The sequence below is a fragment of the Humulus lupulus genome, chromosome 3, assembly GCF_963169125.1.
Source record: "Humulus lupulus chromosome 3, drHumLupu1.1, whole genome shotgun sequence".
NCBI classification, from domain to species: Eukaryota; Viridiplantae; Streptophyta; class Magnoliopsida; order Rosales; family Cannabaceae; genus Humulus; species Humulus lupulus.
The window spans coordinates 95,349,741-95,369,777 of NC_084795.1; the positions used below are offsets into that span (position 1 = coordinate 95,349,741).

Below are 20,037 nucleotides of genomic sequence, written 5' to 3' on the forward strand. Positions count from 1 at the left end.
TTGGGGCTTGTTAGTTATACAAGTCATATGCCCAAGCCTACAACATACATAACATAACACATAAATCATAAGTTAACACAACACATAAATCATAAGATAACATATAGCATAACATATAATATCCTATCCTATTTTCCTTACCAAAAATACCGGGATATGTGAATAGGTTTGGGATTTTGGGACACTCTTAAAAACCATCAAAGAAAGGTGAGTATACTTAAAGAAAAAGGGATGAAAATAATGAAAGATCTATACCATCGAAAGATACTTACCAAGAACCTTATGTTCAAGATCTTATATTTCCTAACCAAGAATAAAGAATAAAGTTAGGATGTTGAGTAGAAAACTATAAGAACTTAAGGAAAACAATACCAAAATGAACTAGAGTTTGGAATACCTTGAATGCTTCTATGACCGATCTAAAGCTCGAACTGAAGTGTGCTATAAACCTTACTTCCCAAGTGTTTGTTAAGCTTATAATCCCTAACCCAAGTGTTTAAGCACTCAAAAATAACCTAGCAGCTTGCAGCCTCTGAACTTAGCTTGATGAATGAATAAATGGCTGGGTACTAGGTTCTATTTATAGAGTTCAAGAATGAAAAGATCTTCATTTAACTTGAATAAAATAATGGATTTTTAAGTGAAAAATATTTGAATTATCGTTCAGCAGAGGCTGAAGACTCGGTCAGAAAGATGCTGGACTTATCAAGAGCTTAAAGATTAAAATGAGAACGTTTTCAAAAAAATTAAAAAATTCATCAAAGGAGCCGATATATCGCCCCTAGCAGGCGATATATCGCCTGGGCCAGTATGCCCGAGGCTCATCGAGGTGATCGTGCGAAGTTACGTGTTTTTCGTATCCTCGTATTGCGATATATCGCCCCCTATAGCTGCGATATATCGGCATACGCTAAATAATTAAACACGAAATTGCACATTTTCAGCCTAATTTGAATTGAGTAAACAACCTTGACTAAGTCCTCTAACGATTTCAAAGCTGCTGACAGACCCTAGGATATTCAAATATTACTCTTAATAAACTTATTCCTCAAAAATACTTAATTATCATTAAGCATACACAAGACAAGTGTTACTATCTTATTGGGTCTATCTAAACCTTATAATATAATAAATATTACCATCAATATCAGTCATATTAATCAAACCTTAGGTTAAAATTCATATTCTTAAACTATAGGTTAAACTTAGAAAATCTACAAGTGCTACTACGAGTGTCCAATTAAATCCTGGTCTGAACCAAAATCCACATTCATAAAAATACTACTTCTATTACTATTACTACTACTATCTAACTAGCTAAGTAAAGTTCTTGGACTCTACTTGAAGCAAGTTGAATGGCACTAGTACCTTTGCCTCCGGCGCCACCAGATTTTCTTCACAATCAAAGGCATCACCATTTCCATCCACCACAGTCGGTCCTCCAATGGTACCATTTTAGGTTTTCCATTCCGTGATTTAACACTTCAATCAAACCATTATGACTCAAAATAACAACTTCCAGCAAATACAACAATTTATCCAAGATACAAATCCAAACATACAAGCTCCACAATTTCATCCTGTCAACTTGGACATGAATATGATACAGTCCATGATGGCGAACTTTCCAGGCTCGGGCCAATTTCCACCACAGCAGCCACAGCCACCACAACAGTCCGACGATGATGATGACTTTGGGATTAATTTAGATGACATTTAGTTTGGTTATATTATTCTTTTGAACTTATTAATATTTTGTGTTGTTTTTATTTTTTATTTTGGAGACTATACTAATTTTAAATTGGTTTTACTATTTAATTAAAATATTATTTTATTAAATAAATTGTTTTTATTTATTTAGTTAATATTTAATATTTTATTATATTAAAATTTAATTAATATAATTAATTAATTATTCTAAAAAAATTATATACCTACAGCGATGACCTGTCATCGCAGTAGGGTGCTCGCTGAACAAAAAATTCTAAGATTTCGTGACCCTATGGCAATGACATATCGTCGCTGAAGGCATATAAACCCATACACTCTATAGCGACGACATGTCGCGGCTGTAGATGTTGGCAGTCCACGAACCTACAGTGACGACATGTGGTCGCTGTAGGAGTTTTGAAATTCAAAATTTCAAATTTACCAACCACCTAGAGCAATGACATTTCGTCGCAATATCCCAGTTCAACCAAAAAAAAAAGAATTTCCTAGTGCGAACGACATGTCGTCGCTGTAGTAAAACCATACTGTGACGACTGTGTTTTGTCATCGTTGTAGGTTGCTACACATATGGACCTACAGCGACGCCATTTTGGTGACGACTTCGTGATTTACAGTGACAACAAAAGTCGTTGGCGTAGAGTCTTTTTCTTATAGGGAATATTTAGAATATACACAAAATTACGCCTGACAAAGACCAAACAAAGATTGAGAAGGATGATGCAAACCCTATTCGTAGAACACACTTCTTCAACCATGATGAAGCTTTAAAACCCTTGCTGAATCCATCACTTTGAACTTCTTCTTCTTCCTTGTAAAAACATAACCAAAGACTTATACACAATATGTATCACTGTCCTAATTCTCTATTTCCTATCCCACCATTGATGCTTGAGGCTTATACTAAGAGGAAATGGGAATGAACAAGCATTAAACTCACAAAGTCAAGCACTTTCTTGATGAGTTTCTTAGAAAAAACTTGAGATTCTTGAAAGCTAGAGAGAAAGAGAGGTTAGATAGAGTGATCAAGTCTTCCAAAACTCTATGAGGACCCTTTTATAGTGTATGCACCATCATTAGGTCTAACCAATAGGATAAGAGCTAAAGAACTTGTCATTTGGAGCTTAAAACATGTGTCAGTACGACCACATCAGGCGACGCATCGCCTGTTTGGACTTTTATGTCCCTTTGCATCAAGGTGATGCAATGCCTCCAAGGAGGCAACACATCGCCACCTTCTCTGACTTGTGGCCCCTCCAACAGGCCTAAAATTGCTCCAAATTCTACCAAATTTTTTTAGGATCCTTAGATACCTCCATGTATCACTTTGGATCCAAAATCACAGTTTTTAAGTGCCTACAATTGAAACTCAAATTTCAAATCTTCACTATGTGAAATTAAGTAAGTGTTATATACAAATCATGTATAACAAAACTTACCATTTGTATTTAACCAATCATAACATTAAATACATAATATCTTTCATTCAAACAACTTAATTAAGTAAGAACGTAGAAAATAGGAAAGAATATCATGCTTTAAGGATGCCAAAATGTTAGAGAATATATATTATTCAACGGAAATAGGGAAAACTAAAATACAACTCTATGCACAAATACAATAGGCAAGGTGTTTGAGTAAGATAAATGTTACAACACAATTACTAAAAATACAAATAAATAGAAAGATGTAGAAGAATAAGAAGAAGAAGAAGAATACAAATTCAAAACAATAATAAAAAAGTAAAATAAGAACAAGAAGAACAAAAGAGTTAAAAGAAAAATAATAAGATCACACTCTCACACAACCAAAGTGTAGAGTAGTGGGGATCACCAACTTGAACAAGGTTCAAGACCTTTGTCCAAAAGCTTATTTCCCCTATTCTCTAAGTGTTATCCCCAAAATTTCAGTACAATGACGTGGAAATTTGAAGTGACAAGTGACAATGCATGTGTACCAAGTGGCGCATTAATGGTTAATAAATGTGTCAACAAAGGGAAGTGCAAATGTTAGAAAATGACCTACAAGGCAAAGTCGTTGCATCATTGGTCGGGAAGAACACTGACTGTGAGGATGGTTTAATCTGCTCAGGGAAAAACAAATATAAGTTTACCTCATCAGAAGAAGTTATAGGTGACCAGGTGTGGAAGGCAAAGAGACATATCCAACCAGATATGTCAGAGAAGGGACATAGCCAACCAAGTGCATCAAGAAGTGACATAGCCGACCAGATATGTCAGAGAAGGGACATAGCTGACCAGGTATGTCAGGAAAGTGACATAGCCGACCATATATGTTAGGAAAGTGACATAGCCAACCGGATATGTCAGAATAGCATGAGCTAACTCCCCAGTAACTTTTCTATGGAATCTCAATAACAAATTTAGCCAGAATCGTTCATAACTACAGTAGGATTTTCTCAGATATCCCAAAATAATAACCCATGTTGTTGTATTTTGAATTTGTTTATTATTTCATTAATTAAATTTGGTTAAAAAAACTCAAGACTCAATCAAAATGGGAGACCCTTTTTACGATCCATGAGCCTATAAATAGGAGGCTCATGACATCATTTTGGGGGACTTTTTTTGGAGACTTTTGGGAAGAAAACTTTTGGAGAGGATTTAGAGAGAGAAATTCTGTATTTACAACTTATACTTAAGAAACTTAGTTGGCTCATGTTCATTTGATCTTAAGTATAGGTTAATATATATATATCAAAACACCAAGTGGATTAGGCTATTACCAATTCTTTTGCGTCTACGCGTGGTTGGCCAAAACTGCGGTCCACATTTTTTGTGCTTTCATTGAGAGCCTGAATAGAAAAAATGCACTAAAATTACCATCCTAACCGTTATGGAGCCTAGGAAACCCAACGCTTCGACTGCAAAGGAAACTATTAGATCAAAAGATCCTGCTGGACCTGAGAATCTTGAAACTGAACCTAGGGTTACTATTGCGGAGATAACACCAGAGGTCGAACAACTCCAGGAAGCCATGGGGATTTTTTCAAGAAGGGATGATGTAATTCAATGCCCAGCATGAGTCTTTTGCTGAAGAAATAGCTAGGCAGAAGGCCGAGTTCAAGCATAAAAAATGGGACATGGATGCGCGAAGCGAAGAGATCAAACAATGGCAAGAGGAGGCCGACCAGCGACATTCCAAGGCGGCACTCACTCTAGAAGCAGCTACCTAGTTGGCCCAAGCCAATGCTCATGCTGCGGCACAAACTTCTACCCATGGAGTTCGAAATGACATTGCTAGTCGAAATCTGCCTACTGGGAAGACAAACTCTTGAGGTAATCAGTCTCATCGGGTGGATGAAGACGTTCGCTCTAGAACTGCATCAACGTGAAGAGAAAATTCTATAACTTTTTCAAGAACCCACCAATCAGAAACTTGGCAATCAGGAAGTCATCAGTCAGGTAGTAAGAAGGCCTCGCCCAAGAACAACCAAACCAAGGCTCCTTGAGAAAAGAAAACTCCCTGGTACAAAGACAAACATGGTCGAGATGAGGTTGACAATCATTGGAATGACCAGTCAAATTATCAAGAAGACAATAACCAAAGGGAATGAGATGACTGTCTGACTCGTCTTGAGAAGCCGCCTCAATACTTCGATCACTAGCTTAAGGGGAAAGAACAAGTCTCGCAGCATAAGGCTCCTAATAGGTAACGATCTGAGAGTCAACAATCTGCCCAAAGGACCAAGAGTACAGTGTTTAACTACTAAGTGGACATGCTACCCAGAAGGATCTGCAAAATTTCATGAGCAACAAAAAGAAGACCCCCCCGGTCGAAGGGAAAGGTCCTGTCCGCCCTGACGGTCAAGTAGAAATAATTGACGGAAGTACGCCAGTCAAGAATGTCCGACTAGGAGGTCAAGATGCTGGAACATCATTAATATCATCGGTTATTCAAGCTCATCTTGACACACTAGTGGCTGTGGTGCAAGGCTTGACAAATCGACCTACTTGGTTGGATGATGTCAACCCTAGGAGTGTCAGCCCTTTCGATATACTCGAACACTATTCAACTTGTTGGTAAAATTGGGCAGTGTTCAACTGGTCGGTAAAATCGAACAGTGTTCAAATAGTCGGCATATACTCAAATAGTGCTCAACTGGTTGGTAAAATTGGGTAGTGTTAAACTGGCTGGTAAAATTGAGCAGTTTTCAACTGGTCAGTAAAATCGGGTAGAGTTCAACTAGTCGATAAAATCGAGCAGTTTTCAACTGGTCGGCATATGCTTGAACAATGTTCAACTAGTTCGTATACTCAAAAAGTGTTCAACTACTCAACATACTTGAATAGTGTTCAAGTGGTAAGTAGATTTGATCAGTGTTCAACTGGTCTGTAAAATTAGGCAGTGTTCAACTGCTCAGAAATTTTCTATATATTCACATGTGTTTCACGAGTAATTAACCTTTGATCACTTGGGGGCACATAGGGTTTATTGGTATATAAATTATCTCGCTACTTCAATTCCAAGGTGAAAGATCGAAAGTTCCAGGTCGACAATTTGGTCCTGAGAAAGGTGTTCGTCAAAAGCCAAGAAACTGGAGTGCTAGGACCAAATTGACACTACAAGAAAAAACAGTATTCATAACACTTAAAAAGTGCTATCTGGGACTATTGATAGCACTTCTGAAAATGCTAACGTAGCCCATGTTATTAAAAGTCCAGTCTTTTCTATAACATTTTTTTAATGTTATGTTCGGTGTTATCTTAAACTATTCAATAACACATTTTTAGATGCTATAATATTCAAATAATAACATTTAGATAGAGTTTTTTATTATAAATTTGAAATTTAATCTTGTATTTTTTTCATAACACTTTTCAACTGTTACATTTGATTATTTTAATAACATTTTTAGTTTGTTATATTATATAAACCATAACGATTTTTTACGCTTATAATATGCTTTTAAATCATAACATATAGTAATAAAATTTTAAATTTTATTTTGATAAGTATACTTATATGGTTTTTTTTTAATTAAAAGATTTTCATTATTGTATTTTGATAAAAAAAAATTCAAAATTAATCATAAAATGTAATTCTCAATAGATTGATAAACCATAAGTATTACATTAAACAATAACTAATTCAAACCATAAATGTGTCTACTTCATGAAATCTTAGTTCTAACTTAAGTTTGAAAACATAACATAATAAAGTTTTATAATCTTGAACAATTTTTACTTCAAAAATGAAAAATAGAAACAAAACTTTATAGTAATTTTCCTAAACAAGAAAAGTTTTTGGTCATTGAAGATGAGAGAAATACAACATCCATAAAGTTGACCATTACAAAAACAACAATAACAACAACATGATACCAGCCTGCCATCATTTAATTTGGAAAGGCTGAATATACATGCCATTCTCAACATAGAACAAACACTTGTGCAACATTTTCTCAGTAAATTCCGGGGATGACCCTGTACCGAACCTTCTCGCAGTAAGATTTCCAGTATTTTCCATACCTACAATAACAATCACATGTAAAGATTTTATGCCTTTATCTGTATGAAAACGCGCAAACCATTATTCATTTCGTCTACTTATTTATTTTTCTCTACACTGGCATCGGTTTGTAAATTGTCTACACCTGTTGGACCAGAAACCACTAACATGATCAGAGTTTGTCTCTCCCATACAAGCAAATAAACTAGTAGCACTCGTAAGGTAAGTTACGTGGTTAAAAAGAGCTGGAACAGTCCAGAAAAATGCAGCTAATATTTCTGGGACATAGTGGTTATGAATGAAAGCTAATATTGCACAAGTGGCAGTTATATTTACATGGATCAGCTAAAATTACTTACTTGGATCAGCTAATATTTCTTCTTGGTTATGAACCCCCCGCATTCATAACCAAGAAGAAAAAAAAATCCAGTTAGTTCAGATTTACATGGCAGAGCCTGAAAACGTACCATCCCGAAGTTAAAAGAATGCTGCTTTTTGTTTCCCCAGTTGTGGTAGTGTAAGTGGCAGTTATCTGTGAAACAGAAAGGGAAGAATTATGCAGGATTTAGCAGCAGATATACAGAAAATTGTATGTATAATGAGAACCAAATAACGAGTTTCAGAGAACCATATACCTTTGATGGAGCTTTACCCCAAACCAAAGCTTTGCCATTTGTTCTGCGAAACTCTTGCCTTTGTCTATCACAGTCGTAGTTGATGTATATGCAAAGAATGCCTGCTACTAGGATGTAGAGTGCCAACTGTGACAAAGCAAAGTAGACAACTAAAATTAAGAATTAATTTAACAGGGACAATGGGGAAATAGGACAGAAAAGAAAGTATGGTTGGTTGCAAAAAAAATCAAGTCTACGCTCATCTCATGGGCTTGGCAGCTTACAAACAAAGTTACAAGCATTCAACTTTTGCATTTGGCTGGTAGAATAGATTTGCAGCTTCTAACTCAAATCTAGAATCAAATTGCCAATATACAGCTTTTACAAGCTAATAATAATATTACTGGTGCATACCAAGGGGAGTTAGCTCAAATGGGAAGACATGTGGTTTGCTTCCATAAGGTCTAAAGTTTGAATCCCACCAAGGTATCTACATAGCCATTGCTATAGTTTCCTACTCTCTAGTAATGCAGAAAAGTGTTCACATTTTGAAAAGGTTGAAAAACATTTTGGAACTGTTCCTGAACGAAAGCAGTAATATTACATTTTATTGACCAAATAAACTTAGAATAGAAAACTTTATACCTGAGTTCCAAGGTGTACGGGATGATTGACCAGGTACATGCCAGGAGAAGTATATATAGAAGGCACCCATACAAGGCATCCCCAGCAAATATAAAAACCAGCTGTCAAAATGATAGGTACAATGATCCAAATGAGAGAAAGTATGAACAAACCAAAAGAACGGGAAAGAAGCAATAGATAAATTCAGCACTACAAGAACATTTGTTTAATAATTATTTGGTCTCTTCTAATCACAGTGAAAAATTAGGTAGTAGAAACAATTTATCTGCACATGTTAAAGATGTGCTACTTGACCTGATTGCATAAAAAAAAAATCAACAGAAATTACACAAGAACAAGTTAAAGATTGTAACAGTTACATTAATCTTTAACCATGGAAAATAATCTTCTCGAAGGTGTCATTCCGACTTCTTTGGGGAAGCTAAGGCTCTTGCAAATGCTACTGTTGAATGGGAATGCATTATCAGGAGAAATCCCCTCATCCTTATGAAACCTCACACAACTCTCAGTGCTTAATTTATCAGAAAACAATTTTAATGGAAGCATAACTCCAAATATTGTTGACTGCCAAAGGCTGCAGAAACTTGACCTTTCAAAAAATAATTGAATATATATGACTATATAATCCTATAAGTTTCTTTTTATGGGATCTCAATACTACATTGTATATATGTAAAGCCATTAATATTTCTCAAATTTGTAAATGATGGTAAACTCTTAACAGATGGACAAGACTTCTGTTCTGGGAGATGCCATCAATTATGTAAAACATCTGAAAGAACGAGTAAAGACACTAGAGGAACAACAAGAAATGAAAACCGAAAACCATAAACCAGTCATTTTGATGAAGAAATCTCTGCTATGTACTGTCGAAGATTCTTTGTCTGATAATGACATGGTTATGCAGCCACTGCCTGAAATTGAGGCCAGAGTTTCCAACAAGGATGTTTTGATAAGAATCTATTTTAAAAATAATAAGAAAAAAGTAATCATTCCTTTTAAATCGAAGTCAATAATATTAAGTGAACTGATCTAAAAGCATGTTGCTACATGCATTTTAATTTCTCATTAAGACCTGGCTAAAAGCAATCAATACAAAATATTATATAACCACTATGTCAAAAAGCAATCAATTGAATATTTATATTAGATGAAATTAACGCATAAATGATCAACTCTTAATATACCTTAATGTAGCAACAAGGAAGGGGTGGCCCTACACGGCCCACTGCTGTGTCATCTGCCTCAGAAAAAGCAGCTCCAGCAAAAGTTTCTATCAAGCCATATCCTTGGCCAATAGGAGCCGTATTTAAGCATAATCAACCAAAAATAAAAGTATGCAATAATAAGCAATAGATACACATGAAATGAAAAATAACACGACCCATTGCAAGAATTTCACAGTGCATAGTTAGTCTAGCATGGAACTAAATATGGAAGTATTAGCATCTAAATGAATTTGGACGAGTGATTGTGTGCATATAAGTATGACATATAACTTCACATGTGGACACACTAATCTAGTAGAGTTTGCAATCCAATAATTTAACCTTTTAATCGTATTAAATAACAAGGTTAAACCTCAAATTCAATTATTGTAAATCTCAAGAATATGAAATAATTACCCCATGCAGATATTGATGAAGCGTTGAGAATCCGCAGATAAAGGAGCTCCACCACAGAGCATAAATCTAATATCTCCTCCAAGTACAGAGCGTATTTTCTTAAAGATGATTAAATCCCACAGCATTTTTTCCAGTCCCCAAGCCCCAAACCAGCTTCCTTCTACAGATCTGTTAATCAAGCTTTATGGCTGAGATGGGAAGTTAGGAAGACTGAATTATTTGTAGAAAAAATTTTGTGATGCTATAGGCTCTAACCATGAAATGAACTTATAAAGAACTTACAAGACAAAGTCACAAAAAGTAAACTTGGATGCTCTCAAGCAGTCAGTTGGATGCACAATATCAAGCCTCACAATATAATTCAAGATATATATATGTATATATACATGTATATAAGAGGCATTTACAAGAATTTGAACCTCACACAACTCACACAAGCAGTCACTTACAACTTGAGTTAGCCTCAAGTGGCATATATATATATATAAGGAATAGTTTGCCCTTAGTCCCAGATAGGGGTTAGCCAAGGTAGAAACATCACAGTAAAAACAAAGCAAGTTTTCTCATTTCAGAAAGAATAGGAAATTAAGTGCCAAGGATTACACTGCATATGTAAATTGCTAAAAAAAACGTATGTACTAGTTTATGGGATATATTTTTTTATCCAACAGTTGGTAAAGAGGAAGTAAAGGGAAAAGCAGACATAAAGAGTAAAATGGGCAGTTTGGTTGGAGAGAAAAGAGTGAAAGAGCAAGAAAAGTGAGACCTGCAATTTTTCTTTCTCCAGAAAAGGGGTGAGAACTTTTTGAAACAAGTGTAATACAATATTTCTATTTTGCCCTACATACTACAGTTACCCACATACCCCTCTATTACCTATATTCTATTATTTTACCACTTTACCCCTCATTCTAGTTGCTTCTTAGGATGCAGTTTTATACATAAACCATTTAATGAAATGACTAGTGAACAATATAAGAACTCCCCACATGATTTCTATATACTCAACAGAATAAAATTCTACACACTTCCGTCAAAAAGTGTATTTTAGTAACAATGCATGCACAACATTTCTAGTCCCTTGATATGAAGAACCATATCTCATATCATATCTATACATGTATAGTGTATGTGAGAAAAGAGACATATTCTCTGTTTTTGTTTCCAATGCATTAAGCTCTGTTAAAAGGGACTTTGAAAGAGCTACTAAGTTTTGTTTCCAATGCATTAAGCTCTGTTAAAAGAGCATTGAAGCTCCAATCAGGTTCAGGGTCGGCAGCAATTCCCTCAACAGTTTGGGGACAACGAAGTTCCAACTTAACAGCTCCCCTAAACAAATCCAAATTGATCCCACAGATCAGAAACAACCCATGATATCAACAGCCATTTCCTTATGCGATTTAAAAATCATAATTTTCAGTCAAAAAGAAAAGTGTCAAATTCGTATCTCTATTCCTAGATGATAATCAAACTATGAATTCCAATAAAAAAAACTGCATTCTCTCTTTATAAATGTAACTGAATTACAGAAGAAAATTTAACCAAAATATGAACGATAGAAAGAATCAAGCTTGAAACTTACATTGCGTAAAACTTCAATTCGAAAAGCTTCGGTTCCCCCAAATAATAGGGTTTCCGCAATCCACTGTATAGTACCTCCCCTTGTTCGTGGCTCAAAACGCAATCACCAACACCGAGTTAGGGTTTTTGGTTTTTGACCGTTGGCAGCAATACCACACTGGACGAAAGAGGTTGTTCAGTGATGGCCAAGCAAGCTGTTTTAGTCCCTTCTTGGATTAAAAAGAAAAGAGAGAGAGTACTCACCATGAGACAAGAGCAAAAGCTGGGCCTAGCCTCGCACTGAGAGAGAGCCTCCTCTGCTGGCTTGCGGACGATTTCGTCGCCACTCAATGAATCGGTCAAGAACGAGTATATCGCTGGGAGGTCCGATTTCGATAGCGTCATTACAAGCGAGCTTTCGAATAAGTGATTATCTGATATTAAATTGCAATCTTAAATTAAAAAAATACCTCACATAGACAAACGAGGTTAGAGTGCTCTTGCCTGGGTTTTTTCTTCCAGCAGGAGAAATGCCGTGAAGGAGAAGGAGCAGCAAGACTTGCATGAGGGAGAAGGGGGAGACTGAGCAGCAAAAATCGCGTGAGGGAGAAGGAGCATCAAGAATCGTACAGATCGTGGTGATCCAGCGGCTGAATGGATTAGAGACATAGTGTGAGAGAGAGTGAGAGAAGGAAAGATAGTGGAGTCTGAAAGAGAGGGGCAGAGGAGGCAAATGGGTTAGACAAAATTTTCATTAGGCGCTTCTTTCTTTTTTAATTGGCGCCTAAATTGGCTGTGAAAAAAAATTAAACGTGTATTAATAACGTTTTTTAATAAGTGCTATTTTTTACTGTAATATATACTCAAAATTGTTGTAGTGTGAGAGGGACCTTGACCAAATCAAGCAAGTTTTGCCTCTCGGCACTTACAAAATTTCTCTGCTAAATAGAGCATTGATCAGGAACTACTGGAATGATGAGCATTTGATAATATATTATCAATAAATACTACTTTTAGAGTGGTAGCTTAGTTTCAAGTGTTCAACTTGTTATTTAAGTTTGTTCAGGGGTTGGTCATTAGTTGGTTGGTCGCCTATTTTTTGGTTAAGACTTGTTTTTAGACAGGTTTTGTCACTTTTATATTATGAGTAATAAAAGAGACTATGAGCAGCATGGTCGATTCTTGCTACAAATATGCATGTGTGTTAATTATTCGAATAATGTTCAATTGGTCTGTAAAATTGGACAGTGTTCAACTGGTCGGTACGTTCAAGCAGTGTTCAATTGTTCTGTAAAATCAGACATTTTCCATATATTCTATGTGTTTCACGAGTAATTAACTGCTCAAACAGATTCAGTCAAGTAGCAAGTGACCAAAGATATTTTAACCCTCGATCACTTGGGGGGCACATAAGGTATACTGGTATATAGTTTAACACAAGCAATAAGAGCACGAGATAAGGTGTTTGTTTTTAGACTGACTTATAAATTTTTGAAGTCAAAAAATGGGCATTAAGCTAACTTGTATGAGAAAGCTTAAGTAAGATGACTTGTAAATATTTGAAGTAAAAAATGGACACTAAGCTAACTCATATAACAAAGCTTAAGTAACTTTAAATTTTTTTGTTTTTAGAAAAATTGAAGTTAGAAACAAACATTCGTGTGAATATAATTATTTTGCTCACAAATATTCAGAGTAATAAAAGTGTGAGGAAGTATACTTAGTAAAAACTTTTTGAAATGTATATAATTTCTGAGTTAAATAAAACTAAGTACTCATGCGAAAATATATAAAGGCATAAATCAGAGTGACTTTACTATCCACAAAAAAAGACTTAGAATGTTTTAAGTTAAAAAAGACTCATGCGAAAAAGACTTAGAATGTTTTAAGTTAAAAAAGAAAAGTAAAGTACAAATGCCAACAACTCGGATGTATGAGAAAAATATAGAAGTTGTTAAGCAGCAATTGTCTTTACAAAATGCCTCGAAGAGCTAGATATAAAAAATATTGGTCATATACAAAGTTTCCTGGTCGGTGATGCATACATGACTTGTCTAGTACATTCGTGCCTGCTGGCCAACTCAATTATCAACATCCAGAACCTCCTCTGGCCGAAACAATAAGGCAAGAAAAGAAGGCACGATACCAGTAGGAAGAGCTGCCTCCCTAGCGGCCTTAGCTTTGCATTTAGCAAGCTCTTCGACTTTTGCCTCTTCGGAGAGAAAATTGAGGTTCAGAGGCTTGTTTAGCTTCCATATCTGATAGAAGCAGCTGAAGAAGATCTCTTCATAACTAGCCAGATCAGCATCCTTGTCTTGTTTCAACTCCTCAATCCCTTGATTCTTCTTTTCCAGCTAGTTGGTTAACGTTTTGATTACATAGGTCTTGTTTTTATTCTCATCAGCCAACTCCTTTAGACTTAACCAAGCCTTCATTCTTTGCTTGGGCCTCCACCAACTGATCATTTAAAACCTTGACCAGCTCTTTATAGTCTACTACTCGGTGTTGAGCATTACTGATTGTGATAAGTCCCTAAAAATAAAAAATAAAAGGGGGTAATCAATAGAAAAGTACACATGGTTATGGTAAAATACTTACGCTCATCACTTCAGCAAAGCCTCTGTTAAGGAAGACTTCAACACTCTATCATGGAAGATTGTCAAAGACACGAGTCATCCTCTCATGGTTAAGTGTCTGGTCGAGAAGCTCCCTACAATAATCGCCAGCAAGTCGAAGAGGTTCACTTAGGCCCCCGATGGCTGTTCCCGGTTTGATATTTTTCTTTGGAGTAGGAGGTGGAACAGATGGAGAAGTCGAGCATGGAAGAGTAGCATCCTGGTCAAATGGTATCCTTTGGTCGCTCGGGACAATCCTCGATACTTTGCTTGGAGGATTCACACTGCTACCTTCACCGGTTTCACTTTTCTGGGCAGACAGAATGTTGAATTGCTTGAATCTGCAAAAAAGTTAAAAAAATTACCGATCAGCAAAAATAAGAAATAATTATAAGTAAATGAAAAATTCTACAATGACCATATGTCTTTACAGAACTTCATCATAATCATTTTCAGATTTATGTAGAAAAAGATAATCTATGGTTACTATTAGTAGAAAAACCTGAGTTCCAAATTTCATAAAAAATGTCATCATTGTTTTCCGAGGATGAGCTGATTTCTCTGAGGTGTTCAATGCTTTTTCCTTTTCCAGGCTTGGTAGGAAAGGTGGAATGATGAGGGACCTCGGGAAAAGACTCTCTAATAACAAGATCACCTGGTCGACGTAGCTGGGAAGATGGCTGAGGAAAAAACTGGTCAGTCACTACTTCAGTGTTTGCATTCTACTGGTCGGCCGTGTTTACTTCATCAGTAGTACTTCCCACACCAATGGCTTGGTAGTTCTTCAACAACCCTGCCAACCTAAGGTTATCCAAGTTGACTATCTGGTCAACATCCTTTTCATCAATGGGCATGTTGGCAAGATACTCTGCCCAGGCATGCATCTCCTTGGTCGGGAGAGGTCAGTGGAAGGGTCCCGTGTGCGTGATAGCCAAGTTGTTGGCCTTAAGGTCTGATGTAAGAAAGTACTTTATATAATACTTTCCAGGGTTTGATTTATGGACAATGCCATGAAGGTACTTAATCCCTGGTTGCCTATGAAAAGGTGAAAAAATCTATGTTCTTATGGCTATGATTAGTCCTAAAGTCGAACAAGTAGTGTACCTCGTGAGGAGTAGGTGGACTCTAGGCATGGAGATGATAAAGAATATACAGTGCAAAAAAGGCTTGTATCTCATTTGGAACTATCTGAAATGGGGAAACATTGAAATAATCTGCCACCGACTGAAAGAAAGGATGCAGAGGGATAGTGACTCCTGCATAGATGTGGTGTCATGACCAGGCACAATAGATTCCTCTGGGGTTGTTGGCTCTCTGATTAGGGCGAGGGCATACGAAGCTCACTCCTTCAAGGCCTAAAGTCTAGGAGTATCTCTCGATAACTTTTGGATTCAACTTGGAGGCTTTAGCTACAACCCAAGACGACACACGATCTTTTTCTTTCCTTGGTTTAAGTAAAGCAACACTTTGGATTTCTGTTGTAAAAGTCTGGGCAGCCTTTTTCTTTGGTCTGTTGACTTTTTGGACTTGGCGGAGTGGCCTTGAAGAGGCTTGAGTCTTTACTTTTTCTATGAGGCGTTCTCCTACAGAAGTCTCACGCTCTACTACCTTTTGTATTGCCCGACGAGTTCTTGGGGGTCCTGTGCTTGGGGAAGTCGACTGGTCTTTTTTAACCTCATAGGATGGTGTTGATGCTATTGCTTAAGGAATTTCTCTTTGTGAAGGAAGTATAAAGCTGATCGGGGAAGGGTTTTCTTGAGATGACGAAGAAGGTCTTCCGGAGTTTGTTTGCTCGGAGATTTGGAGAAAGAATCACTGCTCGGAGGGGTGTCACTTGACTCAGGAGACGAAGAATCAGAGTCTGTTTGGTTGTCACCTCCTGTAGTCGAAATGATTCATCTACAAAAGATATGGGGAGGTGATTAAACCAAACAGAAAATGAATGCAAAGTAAAAATTTTACTACTCAGTGAAAAATTTCTTTGAGTAGAATTTTTTTTTTACTGCCAAGTGAAAAATATATCCAAGTAGTGACAACAATATTCGAGCAATCAAAAGATACAACGTTTCCAACCCGAGGAGTACAACAATGAGACACAAAAAGTACCGAGGTTAATAATGAATCACCATGTGGAGGCATCTACTAGGATATTCACTAAATCTCTCGTCGGTTATTCAATTTTTGTGGACGCGCCTGGTCAGACTTTTATTATTCATGAAAGTTACTGACCAGACATACACTTTTTGATGACCTAAGTAACTACCAGCTAGAGAAATTTTTTATCATATGAGTAAATCATATAATAAACTTGTGGGGCAAATGTTATCCCAAAAATTTCAGTACAATGACGTGGAAATTTGAAGTGACATGTGGCAATGCATGTGTACCAAGTGGCGCATTAATGATTAATAAATGTGTCAACAAATGGAAGTGGAAATGTTAGAAAATGACTAGCTCGGCAGAGTCATTACATCATTGGTTGGGAAGAACACTGATTGCGAGGATGGTTTAATCTGGTCGGGCAAAAACAAATATAAATTTACATGGTCAGAAGAAGTTATAGTTGACCAGGTGTGGTAGACAAAGATACATATCCAACCAGATATGGTAGAGAAGGGACAGCCAACCAGGTATGTCAGGAAGGGACATATCTGACAAGGTATGTGAGGAAGGGATATAGCCAACCAGTTTTTTAGAGAAGGGACATAGTCGACTAGGTATGTCAAGAAAGTGACATAGCCGACCAGATATGTTAGGAAAGTGACATGGCCGACCATGTATGTCAAAATAAAGGAGTGTAGCTAACCGAATATGTCAGAATCTCAAGACCTAACTGCCCAGTAACTTTTCTATGGAATCTCAGTAACGACTTCAGCCAGAATTGTCTATAACTACCATGGGATTTTCTCAGATATCCTGAAATAATAGCCCATGTTGTTGTATTTTGAATTCATTTATTTTTTCATTAATTAAAGTTGGTTAAAACAACTCAAGACTCAGTCAAAATGGGAGACCCTTTTTACTATCCATGAGCCTATAAATAGGAGGCTCATGGCATCATTTTGGGGGACTTTTTTTGGAGAATTTTGAGAGGAAAACTTTTGGAGAGAATTTATAGAGAGAAGCATGTATTCTCTAGAGAGAAATTCTGTATTTACAACTTATACTTAAGAAACTTAGTTGGCTTAGGTTCATCTCATCTTAAGTATGGGTTAATATATATATCAAAACACCAAGTGGATTAGGCTATTACCAATTCTTTAGGGGCTGAACCACTATAAAATTTGTTGTGTCATTTATTTTCTATTCAAGGCTATTATATTTATCGTCGTTTTTGCATCTGCTCGTCGTTGGCCAAAACTTTGGTCAACACTAAGCACTAAGGGATCTCACATGGAAATAACTCTTTGAAATTATCAAGCCTCTTTGGTTTATATTCCAACTAAGTGCTTTGTGGATTGAAAATGGTGCTTCTTAAAAGTGAGCATTATGCTCCTATTTATAGAGTTTTGATACACCCTTTATATTTCAAATTCCACCAATACTCTGGCTGTTACTAATGTTTAATCGGATGTTTATGGAATTAAAATGAAGATTTTGGAGTTACTTGGGATGTTAAAACCATTCAATTTGAAGAAAACTAAAATTGGAATTGGTTGCCAGCACCCCCAGGCTGCGGCCTGGGATATGCCTGGCCGTGGTCGCGACCTAGGAAGCTTGTGGGCACAGCCACTAGGCTGTTTCAGCCTCCAAATTTCAATATTTCCAAAAATGCCCCAATCTTTTACCACATGATTTTGTAACCTCCATACACCTAATGTCTTCAATAGCCATACACATAATGACTCTATGAAATTCAAGCACAAATGTGTAATTCTCAATCTACACATTATTGGATAATATTTTGCAGTTATAAATTTGTCACTAATTTTGTAACTTCAAATATGTTACACTTCGACACACATATGTCCAATTTTGTAACACTCAATATTATGTTACATGGTGTGACAAATCACATTTGTCAAATTATTTAATCTAACATTGTATTACATGAAATAATATAACATTTCCCCACTTAGATTAAATAATCACTTTTTGCAACACTTATTTAATCAATCAAACATTATATTAAAATAAAATATTTCTCCACTTGAGTAAATAATTACTCTCTCTATAGGAACCATTGCATTGGTGCATAAAATAAAATGTCTTACGACTTGAATTTTACCTTAGTGGAATTATCATAAAGTTTGTTGAAATTTTGGTTGGTGAAGCATTGAACCACTATCCCTTGATAACAAACTGGCGATAACACACACACACACCTTGCTATGTTCACTTGAGACCTCAATGTCTCCTTTTTGCATTGTTAATGACCATGTACACATTTCATTCATAGAATTTTCTTGAGAATGACTCCCAATTCTCATGAAGGGTGTCACCAGCCATAGGTCTATATAGGTAAAACTCTTATAGTATGTTTGTTACCCTAAAATACTTGTCTTTTCAAAATTGAGTTCTATTAAAAAAATCTTTTTGTTTTAACCCTCATTTGGTAACACTCTAGTACTCATATCTCAAAGGAGACACAATTTTGAGTACTACTATTATTCACTTGATTGATTTGTTATTACCTATTGAACCTAATACTAGTTTGGTTACTAGTATTAAGATAGGTTACCATCAACCATGAATCACGTTAGGGAGTCTAAGTCCCATCCATTGAGATGTAGAAATGATTCCATTTGAATCATTTCTTTTCTATGCATACTTAATCATTCTCTCATTGTTTTATTCAAACCTTGTTGCTTGCTATAGTTTGATTAAAATAGTTACACCTTTAAAATAGTGAGTTTGACCATAGTCAACACCCCCCACTATTTTATACTTTAATATCCAAGATAAACATTTTCCTTGAATATTAATTCTAGAAACCTCTTTGTTTCTAAAACTCTCCTTATGTTTAAAATGATTCATTCTTGAACCAAATATCTCAAAAACAAGAACTTTAGTCATCAAGCATGTCTAGATTTATTCATTCTATACATATATACCTAAAGTTATTTAAAATGTGGAATTCCAAATCACCTATTGGATACGAACCAAATTAATCAATGATTATCAAAATAAATTGATTATCTTTGGAGCATTACCCCTACATTTCTCACATAAAGTGAAAATATCACTTTAAAATAGAAACCTATTTATTTCTATTAAGTCTTTTATCCTCCAAGATAAATTTAGACTTATAATTCCCAAAGTTCATCACGAGTCATTTAAGCTACATGATAAACTCTCAATAGATCAAGATAAACAAAACCTCAATGTTAGTTTATTTTGATTTATTTACTTGCTAAAGCAAGACACATTTCTTTGAAAGTGACCATCACTTGGTTGCTTTCTTTTATATATTGCACAAAAAATAAAATATGTGAACACAAATGTAATGTGAGAATTTCTCAATCAAATCATCACATTCTGGAATAATAGGTCTATACTCTTACCTATTATTTTATTTTAACAAGTTCATTTTGAAACTTTGTTAATATCTCACAGAAATTTCTTATGTCAATAATAAATCTCATCGCAAAATAAAGAATTATTATAGAATATAACTTTAATTTTATTGATAGCTCTCAAGAGTACAAGCTTTATTATAGGTCATTACATAAAACAACCATTTCTCAATAAGACACACAAACATGGTAATCATGTTGGGATCTCTTCTTCCTTTTCAATAGCATTTACCTCATTCTCTTGTGGGTCCTTTCGGTACCT

At 35.8% G+C, this 20,037-nt stretch overlaps 1 protein-coding gene and 1 long non-coding RNA gene across 3 annotated transcripts; both read right to left on the reverse strand.

Moving 5' to 3' along the window:
* Positions 1-7,259: 7,259 nt before the first annotated feature.
* Positions 7,260-8,594, reverse strand: LOC133821263 (7-dehydrocholesterol reductase-like). Of its 2 annotated transcripts, XM_062253672.1 has the most exons (4): positions 8,460-8,594; positions 7,836-7,961; positions 7,668-7,732; positions 7,263-7,505 (listed from the first exon to the last, which is right to left on the reverse strand). In XM_062253672.1, exons 1-4 carry the CDS (start codon positions 8,496-8,498, stop codon positions 7,493-7,495), a joined length of 243 nt encoding a protein of 80 aa, XP_062109656.1. In that variant the 5' UTR covers positions 8,499-8,594; the 3' UTR covers positions 7,263-7,492. The 2 variants fall into 2 exon arrangements, with proteins under 2 accessions (XP_062109655.1, XP_062109656.1); XM_062253671.1 differs by having other exon boundaries at positions 7,260-7,732.
* A 2,691-nt stretch (positions 8,595-11,285) lies between these two features.
* On the reverse strand, positions 11,286-12,057 carry LOC133821264 (uncharacterized). The gene is made up of 3 exons (XR_009887422.1): positions 11,909-12,057; positions 11,667-11,822; positions 11,286-11,413 (listed from the first exon to the last, which is right to left on the reverse strand). It is a non-coding gene; the product is annotated as an uncharacterized LOC133821264 (long non-coding RNA).
* Between the last annotated feature and the right edge of the window lie 7,980 nt (positions 12,058-20,037).

What these genes read in the sequence shown, in the direction of transcription:
- LOC133821263 (XM_062253671.1), bottom strand. Translation starts at nt 8,498, where the DNA reads ATGTACCTGGTCAATCATCCCGTACACCTTGGAACTCAG. An exon ending in CCGTACACCTTGGAACTCAG is followed by an intron (nt 7,962 to 8,459) that starts GTATAAAGTTTT and finishes GCTTTGTCACAG; the next exon opens with TTGGCACTCTACATCCTAGT. An exon ending in GGGGTAAAGCTCCATCAAAG is followed by an intron (nt 7,733 to 7,835) that starts GTATATGGTTCT and finishes TCTGTTTCACAG; the next exon opens with ATAACTGCCACTTACACTAC.